Source organism: Lissotriton vulgaris, chromosome 4_1 (genome assembly GCF_964263255.1).
Source record: "Lissotriton vulgaris chromosome 4_1, aLisVul1.2, whole genome shotgun sequence".
NCBI classification, from domain to species: Eukaryota; Metazoa; Chordata; class Amphibia; order Caudata; family Salamandridae; genus Lissotriton; species Lissotriton vulgaris.
This window is the reverse complement of record NC_141691.1, coordinates 1,680,727,833-1,680,746,217: the sequence shown is the minus strand read 5'-3', so window position 1 is coordinate 1,680,746,217 and position 18,385 is coordinate 1,680,727,833. Positions and strand designations below refer to the sequence as shown.

At 48.4% G+C, this 18,385-nt stretch overlaps 1 protein-coding gene across 2 annotated transcripts in view; it reads right to left on the bottom strand.

Annotated features, from left to right (window-relative positions):
• Positions 1-18,385, bottom strand: part of CPNE3 (copine 3) — a 460,542-nt gene that overhangs the window by 168,283 nt on the left and 273,874 nt on the right. For both annotated transcript variants that reach the window (XM_086965964.1, XM_086965965.1), the window contains exon 6: positions 15,741-15,824. In XM_086965964.1, coding sequence (XP_086822090.1) covers positions 15,741-15,824 — 84 coding nt within the window. The remainder of the gene's footprint in view (positions 1-15,740; positions 15,825-18,385) is intronic.

Sequence of the window (18,385 nt, the reverse complement as noted above, 5' to 3'; positions counted from 1 at the left end):
CAAAAATTATTTTAAGTTGGACTCTGATGTAACTGGGGGTGTGCAAGAGAGAATGTGCAATTCATATACCAATATCAACATTCATATACATTCAGTGACCAGCTCAGCCCTCAGTTTTGATGATACACAATTATTTTGCTTCATAATAACCAGTCAGGTTGCTACCCGTCTTTTGTTCTGAGAAAGAACTTGTCGCCGCCTTATGCTTCCAAGAAAAAACTATACATTTGTTGGAGAACAAAAATGTTAGGATTTTGCCAGACTGATTCTAGGTACGCCCTCAGGATATGTTGGGAGCATGGAGCGCACTATCTGTACCCCAAACCCAATCATTTAACAGATAGATTATGCAACCACAGAACATAACTGTGACAACCCAAGGAAATCGTGGTAAAATATTTAGAACTATTTCATTTGTACTCTCATGCATACCCAAATAAATACACAAGAAATACACAACCTTCAGTTTCAATATGTATTAAAGCATTGTGATTCTTGAGTACAATATGTGTGCAGTAGTGATTAATAAAAGGTAATTAGCATTACAAAAATAGTGAAAAAGTTGAACAATTCTACCATTGTGCTATAACAGTGAATATATGCAGGCATATGATTACTGTGTACAATTGTCTCCTACCTAGAGCTCCCTAACCTAGTCTTGCCTTGGGTGGATGTTCTGCCAAAACTCTACTGGGTGGTCTAACTTACCCATTACCTGCGGGTGTCATCAGGCTGTCTGTCTTGGTGTATAGCTGGACATTCCTTGTGTTGGTAAGCAGGAATCAGCTGAGCTGGTATTCCACTGTGCAGTGACCTTGTAGTTTAACCCCTTCCGCGCTGATGACGAGCTCAGCTCGTCATGAGGCTTACCTGCCGTGCGCTCATGACGAGCTGAGCTCGTCATGTAACGCGTTATTTACAAAACCGCCGCGGACAGCGGGAAAAGCCGCCGCAGCGATGCGGTTAAGCGAAGTGCTCCTCTGAATCATGTAGGAGATCAAAACATCAACATTTTCTAGCCTTGTTAATCATTTGATGTTGGACTCATTACAATCCTGAATTGAAATATATCTCAATGCTAATTAATTTGTGTTACCGTGAGCAATGCTAACTGTATATAACTGTCTATTAACTAGGCACATAAAGGGCCTCAATAGGATGTCAGGCGGAAACACGCTTGCCCGACACCATTGTTGAATTCGGACGACCGACCTCCAGTCCGCAGTCCCGACCCCAATATTAGGATGCGACTGCACAGTTTAATTTCTTCTATGGGAGCTTGTGCTGCGGTCGGAAACCGGCCGCAGCACAAGCTCCCATAGAGAAATGGGAGTTTTCGGGTGTCAGCCACCATATGTCGCCTTCTGACAGGATTTTCAAGTCGGAAAGCCCAACATGAAAAGCCTGTGGGAAACCGACATTGTAATCCTGACGGCGGAAAACGCCGTCCTTAAGGGATTACAGGCTGGTTCCGACTGGCCAACAGACTCCTTGTAACACAGCAATCGAAAGTGAAACCAAAGATATGTCAGAAAGCCTCTGACTACAAATCGGAGGCTTTCCGAACAACATTAAAATGATGGCCTAAGGGTTTGAACGGTGTATTATTTTGCGGTTGCTGCCTACAATACAATTTATGAAACCGACAAAGTGCATCTCATTGTCTGTTACCAGAGATTATTTCTTGCACTCTTTCAGGTTCCCTTAAAATGAGAAAGATTTTGAATGAATCCGAATGGAACACTGCATTTTTGTAGGTAAACTAGGAACCAGACATGTTAGTCAGTCTCAGGGACATAAAACATTATGTAAACAACAAAAGCTTACTTTCTTAGACATACTCAAATGAACAGGTACAAGGCAGTTCGCAGACTGAACAGCAATGTTTTTACTCAAACAGTTCTGGTTATGATGTGCTCCAGGTTTGCATCCTCTTTTGAAAACCCTGTCAAAAGGTAGTTTGAGAGAAAGTGGTCTAGAGCCATTGCAAAACAATATACTAATAAGCATATTGTACTGGGAAGTAGGATTTATGTCGTACTAATAGTTCAGACAAGCCTACCTTAATGAAAATCGATATAATGTCAAATTCCTGTACTGAAAACAGCATTACATTTTTCACTGTATCGTAAACCTATAATTTGCAATTCTCTACCATGCGATCCTGCTTCTCTATTCTCGAATCTCTATTCTCTACCATGTGCTACTAGTGCACTTACTAAAACCTACATATATGAAATACCTTTAACGGAGATGCCACAATTCAAATGTAACAGTAGTATGAACAGTGACTTTTAGACCAGGTCACAAAACCTATAAAGCAGAGTTACAGATAAAGCGATCTAGAGCATTTTGTCAGATAAGCATGAAATAAATACGACTGAACAAATATACAGTCACTATACACTATAAGGAAACAAAAATGGCAATTCCGTTATAAGATGGCAATGATTACGCTTTCAAGTACTGCCAGGGAAGGCATTTAAATAAAATCACAAAGCACTGGAAGACAGCAGCCTTTAGAAAGAATACCACCATGAACACCTTGTTTACCTATATATGAGGCAAGACTAATAGATGCATGATGTGTCCAAGTTACTGAACACCAAAGTATGTCTCTACCCAAGGGTTTTTAGAAATTTTTCAACTGCAAAACATGCCAGTTTGGAATGCAAAAATGGAAATATTTTACATACATTATTATCACGATTTATCAAATTAGTGGTTAATAAATATGAATAACAAATATGCTGATTATGTTACAATTTGCCATTTTAAACTGATCTATATGGGTAGTTCTAGAAACTCACAAAAAAAAAGAGTCAGAAACAGGATATGGAGCACCAATTCATTGTAATGGAATTATTATCTACCTGTTCGACACTGTGTCTTGTTTTAAACCACATTGCTTTATTAAATTACCAATACTGCTTTATTTCTCCTTAATTTGCACTATTAGTTGTGTACATTCTCATCCGCTGTATCCAAATACATATATTTTACTGTATTTTGTAATTTCACCATATGTCCAGCCCACTATGCTGTATATACATTATTGCTACATTACAATATGAATGATGATGCATAGTATTACAAATGGCAGATTATTTCATTTTCTAGACTTTCCTCTACAACACCACATTTACTACGTTTTACCTCCCATTTAATTTCACTAATATTATACTCATGCTCTGATTTTACTAAATATTTCTGTATATTTGGGGGGCGCTAGAGGGCGCCGAGCAAGATGGCCGCACGTATGTGAGGCTCTGCCGGGACCGTCCAGAATTTGCTGTAAAATCCTGTATATTCTGCTGCTTTTTCCCCCCGACTCGATGACAACACTCACCTGAAGTGCCTGGGACTCGAGTGAGGTGCTCTCCCCTGGCTGCGAGGGTAGTTTGGCCCGAGTTCTCTGACTTGCCGTTGGCTGGCTGCCGGACGACCGAAGGCGCGTGTGCTGGTGGCGTGGTCCGCCCACCGGCTTGGAGTTTGGGATCCGCTCCGCCTGCGCGGCCACTCCGGCTGGTGTCCTGTGATCTGAGCTGCGGGCGTGGACGGAGCTCGGTGGATGGCGACCTGGTGCCTAGAGCCCGAGCGAATTTGAATCCTGCCCCGCTGGTGGAGGTGAGTGAGGCGCTGGCCTACGCGAGACCGGGGCTGCGGAGGTGGCGCTAGGCCGCGCTGGGCCTCGCCGAGCGAGCTTCGCCTGGCTGGGGGTACGCAACGGCGTTGAGGCACAGTGGCTGATAGTTGGAGGTGTGCACCTATCCGGTGTGATTGGAAGACCTTTTGCGCTGCAATTCTGTGCAATCGAGAGGATTACTGAAGCTCCTGCGGCTTTTGGCCTACCGCTCTGGGTTCGCTGCTAGGCCCTGAACTGCGACTGCCGGGGTGAGGATAGACTAGGCCAGCGACCACGTGGGTTGCTGCCCCTGGGCCAGGTTGAGCGTTGTGGAGGCGCCATGGGTAGGCCGGAGCGTAATCAGCCCAAGATCAATTTTGAGGCAAAGAAAACGGCGACGTCCTCCTCACAATCACCGCCGGACGCTGAACCTTCGGGGGCGGTTGGCGGCGCCCCGAATCTGGAGACCACGTTGGTGGCGATGCAAAAAATGCTGCAATCCATTGAATGCACCATGGAGGCGGTCAATCACAGGCTCGACCATATGGCGACGCAGTTCGATCGGCAGAACGAGCGAATGGGCGAGGTGGAGCAGAGAGTGTCCGCTACAGAGGATGGACTGGCCACGGTGACCACTAAGGTGTTCAACATGGAGAGGGTGCTGGCTGTGATCCAGGCGAAGAACGAGGAGTTGGAAGGAAGGTCCAGACGAAACAACATTCGCGTTACGGGCCTTCCGGAGTCCACCAATGTGGGTCGGATGGAGGACTTTATGGAGAGAATGTTGGTGGACATTTTTGGCTCGGATAAGTTATCGAAGGTCTTCATTGTGGAGCGGGCGCACCGTTCCCTGGCAAAGCGGCCTGTGCCTGGAGCCAACCCGCGCCCTGTTATCGCTCGTATTCTTAATTACAGGGACCGAGATGTTATACTTCGGCTAGCCAGGGAAAGGGCACCATTGAGTACCAAGGAAATAAACTGGAGTTCTTCCCTGACTTTACTGTGGCGGTGCAAACAGCGCGCAAGGAGTTCGCTCCAGTGAAGCAACTGCTGCGAGACGAGAACATTCCATATGCCATGTTGTACCCGGCGCGTCTTCGAATTGGGCCTCCATCGGACAACAAAATCTTTGCTACCCCTAAGGCTGCCATGGACTACGCGAAGAAACAGAAAAAACGTAAAAGGGATTCTAATGGACAGCAGGAAGGGGAAGGAGACCTCATGGAGGATGTAGAATAGGCGATTTTCAACTGGCAGAGTTAACCCTACTGGATGCGATACGACTTGGTACAGTGTCCATCTCTGGCTTGCTGTGCTCTTCACCCTGTTTTATTCGGCGAGCCTCTGCTATTGCTGGTTGTCTACGGTACTCCCACTAACATTGCATTGTGACTCATTTATGGGGCTGAGGAGGATTGGCATGTGAACACTGTGTTTGAATCCACTTTTGGATTGTGCCCCACTGTGATTATGCATAGGGTGGTGTATGACTAGTGTGTTATTACTCATATGACCTTTGATATTTGCTTATTGGGCCTTTTTTTCTACTTGATGAGATCCTGGCGGGAGAGCCGATTGCTCTGCTGCACTTGCTGGGCGGACATGCTTTGCAGGGATCCTTAATGCTCTGAGTGTTGGGGGGGGGAGGGGAGGGGGAATTCATTATCGCTAACGCGGTCCGCTCTCTCGTCAGGTTTCTGGCGGGAGCTGTGCGCCACTGCGTCTCCACATATGGGAGATCCCCACACATTTACGAACATACAGTTGGGGTTGTTGGGGGAGGGGGGCTGGGGTCGGCTTTGGCAGGTTGGGGACGCTGAAGTGGGTGGTGGGGGGTTGGGGGGTATGTTTCGATCCTGGGTATGGTCACAGTATTGCATTGAGTATGATGGGAGGTATGTAGGGGTTGGACCGGGGTTGGGCAGTGCCTGTGCCTTGTGTTCCCTGATGAGGGGGACTCTCCTTACTGGGCTTCGGAGGTTGCTGGGCTCTATGCATTGTGCTCCTTCTGGACAGGGGGGGTGGCACTGCTGGTTTAGGGATTCCTGTCGACTTTGGGTGGATGGCCGGGGGGGGGGGTAAAATTGCATGTGTTACTTTGAATGTGAGGGGGTTGAACCGCCCTCAAAAGACTAGACAAATGTTGGCGTTTCTAAACAGGCATGGTACGCATGTTGCTTTCTTACAGGAGACACATCTATGGGGCAAAGCTGCGGAAACTGTGGGTCGGAGATGGGCGGGGGTTAGACTGGCGTCGAACTACTCCTCATATGCACGTGGTGTGATGATATTGATTAAAAAGTCTGTGCCATTTGTTACGATGCATGAAGACATTGACAAGGAAGGGCGCTATATTATTGTGCATGGTACTTTATGCGGTGCCCCTGTCACGCTCATTAATGTGTATGGACCTAATGTGGATGACCCTGATTTCTATGTTGCACTTTGGAATAAGGTATACATGTTGCCACAGTCGGCTGTAATTTGCGGTGGGGATTTTAATGTGATCTTGGATGGGGAAATGGACAGGAAACAGGACAAGCCCTGGGTACGGAAGAAAGCGGCTGCTGAGGTTCATGAGGGTATGCAAGGACTGGGATTGGTTGATGTATGGCGTTTGAAGCACCCGGGAAGGAGAGAGGGTACTTGTTATACTTCAGCTCAAGACACCTGGTCGCGATTGGATTACTGGTTGGTGACTCGGGATGTGAGTGGATGGGTGTTGGAGGCTGACCATTTGCCGCGCACGCTCTCTGATCATGCGCCGGTTCGCTTGCTGCTGCAGGTGCCGTCGTGCACGCCTGGTCCGTTCACTTGGCGCTTATCTCCGGGAACCTTGACGGATTTGGTGCTCCGCGAGCGACTCAGAACTATTATTGTAGAGTTCTTTGAGAAAAATGTCGGCACGGTTGATAGTATGTGCACAGTGTGGGAGGCCTTTAAAGTGACTATTCGTGGGGCGTGTATTGGCCTTCAATCCGGAGTCCTGACATCCCTGAGAGACTCCATGTCTAGGTTGGAAAGGGAGTTGCTGGTGTTGGAGCGGCAGTTGGAGGACTGCCCTGGGGAAGCTCTCCTAGCCGACATTAGATCAAAGGTTTCCGAATACAACGAGCTGGCCGATCAGGAGGTGAAGTTCTTATCCAAGCACACCAGGGCGCGCTATTACGGGGAGGGTGGCAGACCGGGGAAAGGGCTGGCGGATCGCATAAGGGAACCCTGGGCCAAGCATTGTGCGGTGCAGGAGATTGTGGATGGAGGGGAGGTCGTGACTGACACGCCCGGCATCCTGAGTTGCTTTGCAAGGTATTACGAGGGTATGTATGAGTATCGGGAGACAGCGACGGAGGAAGAAATAGCTCAGTACTTTGATGATATAGCTTTGGTTTGGCTTTCGAGAGGTCAGCAAGAATTCCTAATGCACCACATCACCGAGGAGGAGTTTCGGGAGGCGATTGCTGCTCTTCCTAATGGGAAGGCTGCTGGCACGGACGGCTTGCCTGCCGAATTCTATAAGGAGTATATTGACCTTTTGCTTCCACACTTGGCGATGGTGCTGGAGGAGTCTGTGGAACGGGGCCAGTTCCCGACCACAATGAGGGAGGCACTGCTGGTCGCATTGCCAAAGCCCGGGAAGCCTCCAGACCACTGTGAGTCGCATCATCCCCTCTCGCTAATGAACACTGACGTTAAGATTATAGCTAAGGTGCTTGCAACTCGCCTGCGGCTGCTACTTCCGGTAATGGTGCTGCCTGATCAGTCGGGGTTCATACCGCTTCGGTCTACCACCCACAATCTCAGGGCTCTTTTTGCTGTATTACATTTACTCAAACCGGAACTGGCTGCAGTGGCTGTTATGCTTGATGCCGCGAAGGCATTCGACTCAGTGGCATGGAGGTATATGATAGCTATTTTACATCGCATGGGGGTGCCCTTCTTTTTTACATCGTTGGTGACTCTTCTTTACACTGACCCTGTGACCCGTGTGCGGGTCAACGGCCATGTCTCGAACTCGTTCCCGGTGCGGAGGGGCACACGGCAGGGTTGCCCTCTCTCACCTTTATTGTTTGCTATAGTGATGGAGCCCCTGGCCTGTGTTCTGAGACAAAGGTATGCAGACGCGGCTTTGAAATTCCCCCTTCGTTCATTGGCTGTGTCCATGTATGCCGATGACATGGTGCTGTATGTGCGCGAGCCTGCACGCTATCTTGAACCTATCCTTCGGGAGTTCATCCGGTTTGACTATCAACTGGGATAAATCTGTTATGCTACCTCTCACAGACGTCACAGTTCCGTTCCCTCTGGAATTTCCACTGGAGTGGGCTGTGGATCCGGTGCGCTACCTAGGGATCCAGATTAATCGGGATAGTCAGGAGGTAATTAGAGCCAATTATGGTGTGGCTGTCTCCAAACTGGAGGATCAGGTATCTCGGTGGATTAAGCTCCCTCTCACCTTAGCTGATCGCGTGTCTTTAATCAAGATGGTTGTCCTCCCGAAATTTTTGTATCTTTTTGTAAACATACCACTTCGACTGACCTCACATTTCTTTGCGCAGCTGCGCTCTTTGCTGACTACCTTAACCTGGGCTGGTAAGAAGCCGCGAGTGACGTGGGATGTGCTGACTAAGCCCTACGCCCTGGGTGGTTTCGCCGTGCCGGATATGAAGCTATATTACTTGTGCGCGCAGGCGCACTTCGCTGCCTATTGGGTGTCTGCGCCCCCGTACACTCCTCACGTGGCACTTGAGGCCAGCGCTACTCTGCCGTACCCGTTGAGAGCTATGGTGGGTAACACTCACTCGGTGTTCGACAAGGGTGAGGTGGATACAGTCCGTTCCACAGCGAATGCCTGGCATGAGCTTGGTAGAAGAGCTGGCAGGTTACCGCTCTATGCTCCTAGCATGCCGCTGTTGTATCATTCGGATATCTCGGTGTCGAGTGAAATTGGTGGTTTGCAGGTTCTTCAGGGTGCTGGTCTCCACACTATGGGGGATCTCTTCCCGGGGGCCAAGTTCCTTCCATTACAAACTGTGACTGAGCAGTCCACGAATGTGGTCATGGCTACCTTTATTTATGTTAGACTCCGTGCGGCCATACACTCCTTATATCCTACATATCCGGAGGAACCCTTAGCACTGGGCGCTTTGCAATTAATCTACACCGCGACAGACAGAGTTAAACTGCTCTCCAGACTATACCGTGCTGCTCAAGAAGACGAAGGGGGGGGGGGGCTCTACTGGCTAGGGCCAGATGGGATAGGAGTCTGCCTGAGCCGTTAACGGATGAGGAGTGGACTGAATGCTGCTCCAGGACTGGGGGCTACGTGGCTAATGGCAATTTCCGCCTACTCCACTTTAAATTTCTACATCAGTGGTATTACACGCCAGCACAGCTGGTCAGATATGGTCTTCGGGACACTGCAAAGTGTGTCCGGTGTGGAGAGGATGATGCAGATTTTGTGCATTTGGCGTGGGGGTGTGCCCGGGTGTATGGATTCTGGTTGGCTGTGACTGAGGCGCTGACTAAGATGACGGCCACGGAGGTTGCGATGGATATACGGTTATGCTTGCTGGGGCTTGCCTCTGGAGTGCCTTGTGGGGAACGGAAATTGATTGTACTGGCTTTACAACTTGCTAAGCGGAGGGTGGCTATGGTGTGGGGTGGCAGGCGGGCGCCCGATGTGCAACTGTGGTTAAAGGACCTGGCCTACTGCAGGGATCAGTTAACCTGCTATGCTGAAACTCTGCCCGAAAAGTCACGTCAGCGGGACATTTGGGCTCCATACACTACATATATGCTTGCATTGGAGGAGGACGACAGTTCTGATGGCGAGGGCGGGGATTGAATGCCTGGTGTTGGTGTGCTTGAGGATTTGCATGACTGAATGGTTGGGCTGAGTTGTTATCGCCAATGGGATATCTATTTCTGCTGGTGAGTGTGGCTCTTGGGGGGGGCTGTCCTGTCTAATTTTCACTGTTCTTGCACGACGACTGATGGCACATGATGAATTTCGTATCTGGGGTTGCACTGCTTATACAACTGATGGCAGTACCTTGCGTACCTTCTACATTGATTTACCATTCAACATTAATACGATGAACTTTACTGTGACCTGGGACCGGGATTGTTTGGGTTTGGGGGGTGGGGGTCGTTGCTGTTACGTATAAAACTATAAAATAAGACCTACAGGTGATGAGCGGGGAACGCATGTGGAGGATGATATTGAATTGAACTGTGGACACTTTTTGCCCTCTACGTTCTTGGACTGTCCCTGCCTGATATCCTTTGATTTGTGCTTGCAGATACCTACTGTTGATATGATGGCAGCCGGCCCTATATAGGGTTGTAGGCATTCTGCTGTGTTTGTGAGCACGTTTGCAATAAAGGTCTTGCAAAAAAAAATTATATATATATATTTCTGTATATTTTCTCCCATGGTGGCCAGCCTTTTCTTGCACAAACCGGTCACACCCTTGCAAAAATATATTTCATAAAGTTATTTGTACCTTTCATACTAGGATTCAGCATCGCTTCTCGTTGTTTTATAATCCTAAAATGGGATGATAATTGACCTTTCTAAGTATGGCTCAAAATGCAATATGTTTTTTTATATTTACTGTTGTCTTACATAACATAGTAAGACATTTTAGCACCACATTGCCAACTCTTCTGTTATGTCATATATGCTAGTATGCCTGCACATACAAGGTGGTGCCTACTAAAGTAGCGCCACCTGACATCTTTCAATTAATGTCGTGCTTCTATTTTATTTCCAGCATACCCAGGTATACAAGAGGCATTTCTTCATGTGGCTGCTCTCAGAGGGCCAGCTGTTTACAGCAAAGCTAGGACTCCGTTTTGTACACTATTGTAACAAGTAGATCCCTAAACAAACCTCTATCTAACATTAAGGAAACATACTACTTTGTTTTAGTTCCCCCTCTACGCCTCTGACCATATGCATTTTGAAAGTAATACTTTTTCTATATTATTCTGGGTTGGATATCACGACCACCCGCTTTGTTAATATGACCGTCCGAACACACGCATCAGTTTTTTGGGGCAAGCCAATTTCCAATTGCTTTGGGCCAACTTTGCCAAATATTAGACCATTCTAAAGAATGTATATTGTATAACGGGTGCCAGCCCATATAACTACTATTTTGAACTACACTGAAAATCTAGGACCGCACATGGTTTCTTCATATTCTGCTTCAATGAGCCAACTAATGCACATCGTTTCTAATAACACACCACTCTTGTTTCAGGCGACTACCTGTTTAGGTCGAGGTAATATCCGGTCTGCCGAAGGCAGAACCGGAAGTACCGAGATTTAATGTTTCTTAGAGTGGACTATTTGTCCCGCCTCTGTTTTTGCCTCTCTCCCATTGACTGGCTTCCTAAACCGAGGCCAGCCAATGGAGGAGAGAGCCGTCCCTCCGAATAGGCTCCGTCCTTTTCGGATTTGGAGGTGTGTTCGGTGTTCTTCTTTCCACATTTAGGCCATGCCCATTCTGAGAACACCAAACACGCCCCCAAATCCGAAAAATTTCGGAAGCTTGAGGCCGCCATTTTGTTTTCACCTGCAGTGAAGGTGAGCCTCGAGCCTCTGCCTCTGCTCCCGTTTGTGCCGTTTTTAGTGCTTCTGCACCCCTGTTTGTGCCTTTTACCGTTGCCTATCACGGAGCTGGAGCCAGAGCGCACAAGCAGCAGCCCCACTACACCCCGTCCAGCAGCTCGCACAGCCTGTACTCCCCATGGCCACCAGCGCCGTGCTGAGCATGTCCTCCTGGCTGGGCCAGCAGCCCCCAACACGCAGGCTCCACGCTACACATTTCTCCACGGAGGCTGAAGGCACGCGAAGTGTTTGTTTTACCAAGCTGGAGGAGAAGGGGCAAGGCACGTGTAAACCTCCCTGCCATTCCGGAGGCTCTGGACCCGCAGGTAGGAAGAAGCCGGCAGCCAAGGAAGGGCCTCACAACACCCTCGCTGGCCCCTGAAGAGGCATGGATTCCAGGTATGACTGCGGGGTTCGTGTCTTCCAGTGTGTGACGTAGACCCAAGCCCCCCCCCCCGCGGATGCACCACCAATCTGATCTTGAGCACATACTCTTCACTGTCCGGGCAGGACCCACTGTTGCTCCTCGACATTCACGACTCCTCTGCTGGGCACCTCTTGCTTCCCCGGTACTGAGGCCCACCACTGCTTGACTAATGTACCTCAACCGTCCTTCCTTTTCCCGGCCTGGCAGCCACGTCCAGTGTTCCTGGCCCAACTCAGCCCTCACCCGCAGCCTGCACTGATATCCCATTGCTGTGACTGCAGGGCCTCCCTGTCTGGGCACTTCATTCCTGGCCTGCAGCGCCGCTGCTCTACCGATGTACCTCAGTCCTGCCCCGCAGCATCACTTACTGTACAGTGCTGAGAGCCACATACAGTTCAAATAACTTACCTTAATCCTGACTATCGGCTCCTCCCCGCCCCCGCAGTCTAAGAATGTACTTGAATGCTGGTCGGCAGCGCTCCTGCAATTCTGCACTTCTAGCTCCACTCCCATTCCTGCCCTGAAGCCTCCCTGCCATTCCAGAGGCTCTACCAGCACGTCCATCGGGCCATGCTCTGAGGCTCCCTGCTATTCCAGCGCCTAGTGTCTGTCCGAGTGTGCCCCATGGGTTGCCAGTCACCACCGGGCCCGCCGGGCGCCCATACTCACTACAGCACGCGCCCGCGTTGCAACACTGGGTGGCAGCTGCAATTGGGTGGTGGTAAAACTGACAGAAACATGTTGCTACCCAAGCACCGGGAATGGGCACGTTAAATGTGCCAAATGTGCAGGGAGTGGGAAATAAATAAACAGCCCTGCTCCGCAGGCGCACGCAGGGCAGCAACTTCACTTGGATCAAATTGATTTAAGGCCGAATTTACTGCTCGCACTGCACAATCCGGCTTTCCCATCTTGAGCACAAGGAAATGTCATTTTCCTTCTGCGGGGAGAGGCTATTACATTGATTACCCAGGCAGGCGTTTGACTGCACACTCTCCCAGATGCCTTTGTGGGTGGGAATGGGGGGGATAGTTTAGTGCGCAGGTTTAACGATTCCCCTCAAGGCTCATATGGTGCATTTACTCTGTGTGCCTGAAAGGTGACAGATTGGGAACACTGGAATCTGAAGTCTTGTGCAGCAACATAAGCTCTCTGACTGCACACTTCAAATCGGCACAGGCAAGTGAGCAGGGTCATGCTCCTACAATTATAGGCCTCTTAGTAAGGGCTGTTGCTAAACGATTACATGTTTTGTGCCATAAAGGTGCACCTCTCGGGAGGCATACAGGGGCATGCAGTGAAAATTATTGTCCAGCACACTGGGTGGTATTGTCATAACAGCATTTGGGCCTTTATCATAGCTTCAGAGTAAAAGGCATATATTAAGCATTTAGATGAAAATCATCTTCTGGATGAATGAGAAACTAAAAGTGCGGAATTTAAGTGGCTCTGTGCGCGTAAGCTCCTCACCCCCCCCCCCCTCGTTGCTTGTGTGTGTGAGCTCCTCACCCCCTCCCCCCTCGTTGCTTGTGTGTGCGTGAGCTCCTCACCCCCCTTGTTGCTTGTGTGCGTGAGCTCCTCACCCCCACCCCTCCTCGTTGCTTGTGTGCGTGAGCTCCTCACCCCCCTCCCCCCTCGTTGCTTGTGTGCGTAAGCTCCTCACCCCCTCCCCCCTCGTTGCTTATGTGCGTGAGCTCCTCACCCCCCCTCATTGCTTGTGTGCGTGAGCACCTCACCCCCCCTCGTTGCTAGTGTGCGTAAGCTCCTCACCCCCCTCGTGGCTTCTGCATGCGTGAGCTCCTCACCCCCCTCCACCCTCATGGCTTCTGCATGCGTGAGCTCCTCACCCCCCTCCACCCTCATGGCTTCTGCGTGCGTGAGCTCCCCCACCCCCCCTCGTTGCTTGTGTGCGTGAGCTCCTCACCCCCCTACCCCCCTCCCCCCCTCCTTGCTTGTGTGCGTAAGCTCCTCACCCCCTCCCCCCTCGTTGCTTATGTGCGTGAGCTCCTCACCCCCCCTCGTTGCTTGTGTGCGTAAGCTCCTCACCCCCCTCGTGGCTTCTGCATGCGTGAGCTCCTCACCCCCCTCCACCATCATGGCTTCTGCATGCGTGAGCTCCTCACCCCCCTCCACCCTCATGGCTTCTGCGTGCGTGAGCTCCCCCACCCCCCCCCCCTCGTTGCTTGTGTGCGTGAGCTCCTCACCCCCCCTCGTTGCTTGTGTGTGCGTGAGCTCCTCAACCCCAACCCCCTCGTTTCCCTTTCATTTTGATAAGGTGGTTGTTTGTACTGCTATTAATTGCTGTTAGTGACATGCAATAGCCACAAGTTCTCAATAAAGTTTCTTTTTTTTTTAAACATACACTGGTAGGAGTCAGATTTGGCACAACGGGGGCCAAGAACAACTTTGATGTGGAAAACGTGGTCCATTGATGATTGGAGAAGGGTGTTATCGCGAAAGGCTGTTCAGTTACCCAATCGCAGAATGGAATGATAGGTAGTGCTTGTGCTGCGTTACGACCCCTGGCTGTGCTTGCTCCTCTGCCCCCTGGCTGTGTTTGCTCCCCTGCCCCCTGGCTGTGCTTGCTTCCCTGCCTGTGCTTGCCCCCCTGCCCCCTGGCTGTGCTTGCCCCCCTGCCTGTGCTTGCCCCCCTGCCCCCTGGCTGTGCTTGCCCCCCTGCCCCCTGGCTGTGCTTGCTCCCCTGCCCCCTGGCTGTGCTTGCTCCCCTGCCCCCTGGCTGTGCTTGCTCCCCTGCCCCCTGGCTGTGCTTGCTCCTCTGGCTGTGCTTGCTCCACTCGCTGTGCTTGCTCTCCTGTTTGTGTGTGTGGCTCTGGGTGTGTGTGGCTCTTGGTGTGGGTGTGTGTGTAGCTCTGTGTGTGTGTGTGTGTGTGTGTGTGTGTGTGTGTGTGTGTGTGTGTGTGTGTGTGTGTGTGTGTGTGTGTGTGTGTGGCGGTGTGTGTGTGTGGCTCTGGGTGTGTGTGTGTGGCTCTGGGTGTGGGTGTGTGTGTGTGTGTGGCTCTGGGTGTGGGTGTGGCTCTGGGTGTGGGTGTGTGTGTGTGGCTCTGGGTGTGGGTGTGTGTGTGTGGCTCTGGGTGTGGGTGTGTGTGTGTGGCTCTGGGTGTGGGTGTGTGTGTGTGGCTCTGGGTGTGGGTGTGTGTGTGTGGCTCTGGGTGTGGGTGTGTGTGTGGCTCTGGGTGTGGGTGTGTGTGTGGCTCTGGGTGTGGGTGTGTGTGTGTGGGGGTGGCTCTGTGTGTGTGGGGGTGGCTCTGTGTGGGGGTGGGGGTGGCTCTGTGTGTGTGTGGGAGGGGGGCTGTGTGTGTGTGGGGGGAGGGGGGCTCTGTGTGTGTGTGGGGGGGGCTCTGTGTGTGGGGGGGCTCTGTGTGTGTGTGTGTGTGGGGGGGGCTCTGTGTGTGTGTGTGGGGCTGTGTGTGTGGGGCGCTTTGTGTGGTTGGCTCTGTGTGGGTGTAAATGCAATAGGTCATGCATTTGCAAGCTATTAAGCTATTGGCATTGTAAATGACAATGCCATTTATTTAACGATTAAGCTATTGGCAATGTAAATGACAATGCCATTTATTTAAGATTAAAAAAAAATGTCATGAACAATGCCAATAGCTCTACCTTTAATAATGCCAAGACCATTGCATTGTAAATGCTTGTTTTTAGTTATTGCACTTAAATGCATGTACTATAGCAACGTGCTAACGTTTAGCCAACATTGACACTTTGCCTCAAAGATGCAGTCTGATCAGATTTTTAAAAAAATTACCTTTTCCTCCGGACTTCGTATATTATGTGACGAACTAACTGTGCCCCTACTGTTTCTAGGGCTCTAATACAGGTATTCTGCAAGATTACAAATTACCACAACCTTGACGGCGTGTTTAAGGATACAAAAACTAGCTGTTGACAAAATAAATACACTGCTCCAAAGCTAAGAACAACCCCAATTATCCAGTAACAAAATGCTATGGCAAGCGATCTTTTCCAGATATGGTGCACCATTTCCCCTAGCAGGAGAAACTGTTCAACGATTGATCGAGTTTATTCTAAAAGAAAATCAGCCTTACCTCTGTTCTGTGAGCGAGCTGCCACCTTCCATCGGGTGTCTGCCTGTAAAACTCCAAGTAGGGGTCTGACTTCGAGAATAAGTCCTGAAAAAAATAATTAGAGATTTCAAAATTGGTTTCAAGTGACATATTTCCATTAGCATGCACCTGGAATGGCCATCTTCAGGCATGATTCAGGTAAAAGATTTACAGTTATAATTGAACTAAATCTCTTTAAAAAAAAAAAGCTTTGCGGATGGGAGTGAGACTGTAAATAAAGTGTAAGGATCAAACGACATTGTCTCTTTATATCATCCTGCAAGAGACGCATTTAACACAAAAGGAAAGCAAGGAGATATTTGGTAATCAAAAGTGGATTGCAAATGCCATCTTTACAGCCCAAGATCTGGTGACAAAAGCCGTAGCTATTCTGATTAGAAAAGGAACTGATATAGTAGTTGAAAATAATTTAGTAGATAGTAGAGGAAGATGGGTGATATGTAAGATACGAACTCCGACCGAAGTGCTGGTAGTAGTAGGTTATTACGGCCCGAATGAGGACGACCCTACAATTTTGGAAAAAATTGAATTGGAGTTGCTGGAGTTTCCAGGTAAAATTATTATGGCAGGAGACTTTAATACAGTACTAGATGGCAAGTTGGATAGAACTGGTAACGTTAGGGCAATAGTTAATAGTAAAATAACTGCGAAGGTAAAATCAGTTATGCTCCAGCAAGGGCTTTGTGATATTTGGAGATCTAAAGCAATACAGCAATTGGGATTTACTTTTTATAACAAAAAATATAAGCATAGTTCAAGGATAGATTTCTTTTTGGTAGACACTAGGTTAAAAGAGCGAGTTACAAGTGTAGAACATTTAGGGGCGCATTTATCAGATCACTCTGCAGTGAGTTTAAACTTAAGTTTAGAAGTAGAAGAAATGACTTCTGTCTGGAGACTAGATCGTACAATCTTAGCAGATGTAGAAGTTCTAGAACTCCTCAAAGAAGAAGTACAAGTTTTTCTAGATGCAAATGTGGGTTCTGCCAAGGAGGATATAGTTTGTGAGACTTGTAAGGCCTTTATGCGAGGAAGAATGGGAGCTCAGGGAGCGAAAAAGCGAAGATTGTACCATAGTACCGAATTTAGAAAAAGAGATTCGAAAATGTGAAGCTAGTCGAATTCCCCAGGGCAGCGTCATCTTAGAGGAAGCAGGGGAGAAAAAGCTCCTGGATTTAAAGACCCAACTTACGGCAGCACTTACTCAGAGAGTTAAGGAAAGATGGGAAGCCAGTCAGCTGGCACATTTTTCATATGGAGAAGGATGTGGCAAGCTACTAGCGTGGAAAGCCAAGAAAGACGTCACACGTAATCAAATCAAAGAGATTAAGAAAATGGGCACAGGCCAACTGTTAACAGAAAGGAAACAAATCGTAGAAGCGTTTCATGATCACTTTGTGAATGTCTATACAGAGGACCTTTGTCCAAACAGGCTTGAGATTGAGAGATGGCTATCCTTAGTAAATCCATTTACAACGGAGGATATGTTGGAGTTAAATAAAGAGATTACACAAGAAGAGGTGCAGAAGGTGATTAAGGAAAGTAAAAGGGGAAAAGCACCTGGGCCAGATGGCCTTCCTGCAGAAGTATACAAAGTTCTTGGCAATATATTGGTTCCTATATTATGTCATCTGTATAATAAAATCTTTAGAGGCGAAGTAGCAATTCCCAGCTCATGGAATGAGGCAACTATTGTTTTAATACTTAAACCAGGGAAATCTCCAAAGAGTCTGGATGCTTACAGGCCCATTTCACTCTTAAATTGTGACTACAAATTTTTTTCTAAAATTCTAGCTGACAGACTCAGTGTGGTTATTCATAAAGTGATTCATGAAGATCAAAGGGGTTTTATTAAGAAGAGATACCTAAAAGAACTGACTTACTCTTTGGTAGGAATGATAGACTTAGCATCTAACTATGATTATCCCTTGGCAGTGATCGCGTTAGACGCTGCCAAGGCCTTTGATCGAGTCAATTTTGTATACCTAAAAGCACTATTGCATCATCTTAATTTGGGAGACAAGTTTACGCAATCTATTTTTTCCTTGTATTGTGCCCCGATATCGCGAGTTTTGGTAAATGGTGTTCTTACACTTCTTATTAGAGTAATGCGGGGCACCCGACAAGGTTGCCCCTTATCACCGCTGCTTTTTAACATTTACATAGAGCCTCTTGCATGCAAAATTAGAGCTGCAGAAGAGATACCCCCCTTCGTTGTGATGGATTGGTCAAAGAAACTTGGACTTTAGGCAGATGACATAATTGTTTATTCTTCTAATTTGGTCGACTCCTTGAAAAATCTAGTGAAGATAAAGGATTTTGGCAAGATCTCCGGCTATCAGTTAAATCAAGATAAAACTGAAATAATGACCTGGAATCTCAATACAGGAGGAGTAAAAACCACAGCAGCAATGAGATATCTTGGGGTTAGGATTACGCAAAAGATTGAGGACTTGGCAAAAACCAACTTTGATAGAGTGAAAAAAGAAGTTACTGACACCTTAAAAGGCTGGATGAACTTACCCATTTCAATATACGGAAGATATAATCTCGTAAAGATGGTCATTATACCTAAAATTACTTTCTTGTTTGAGACTATTCCGCTG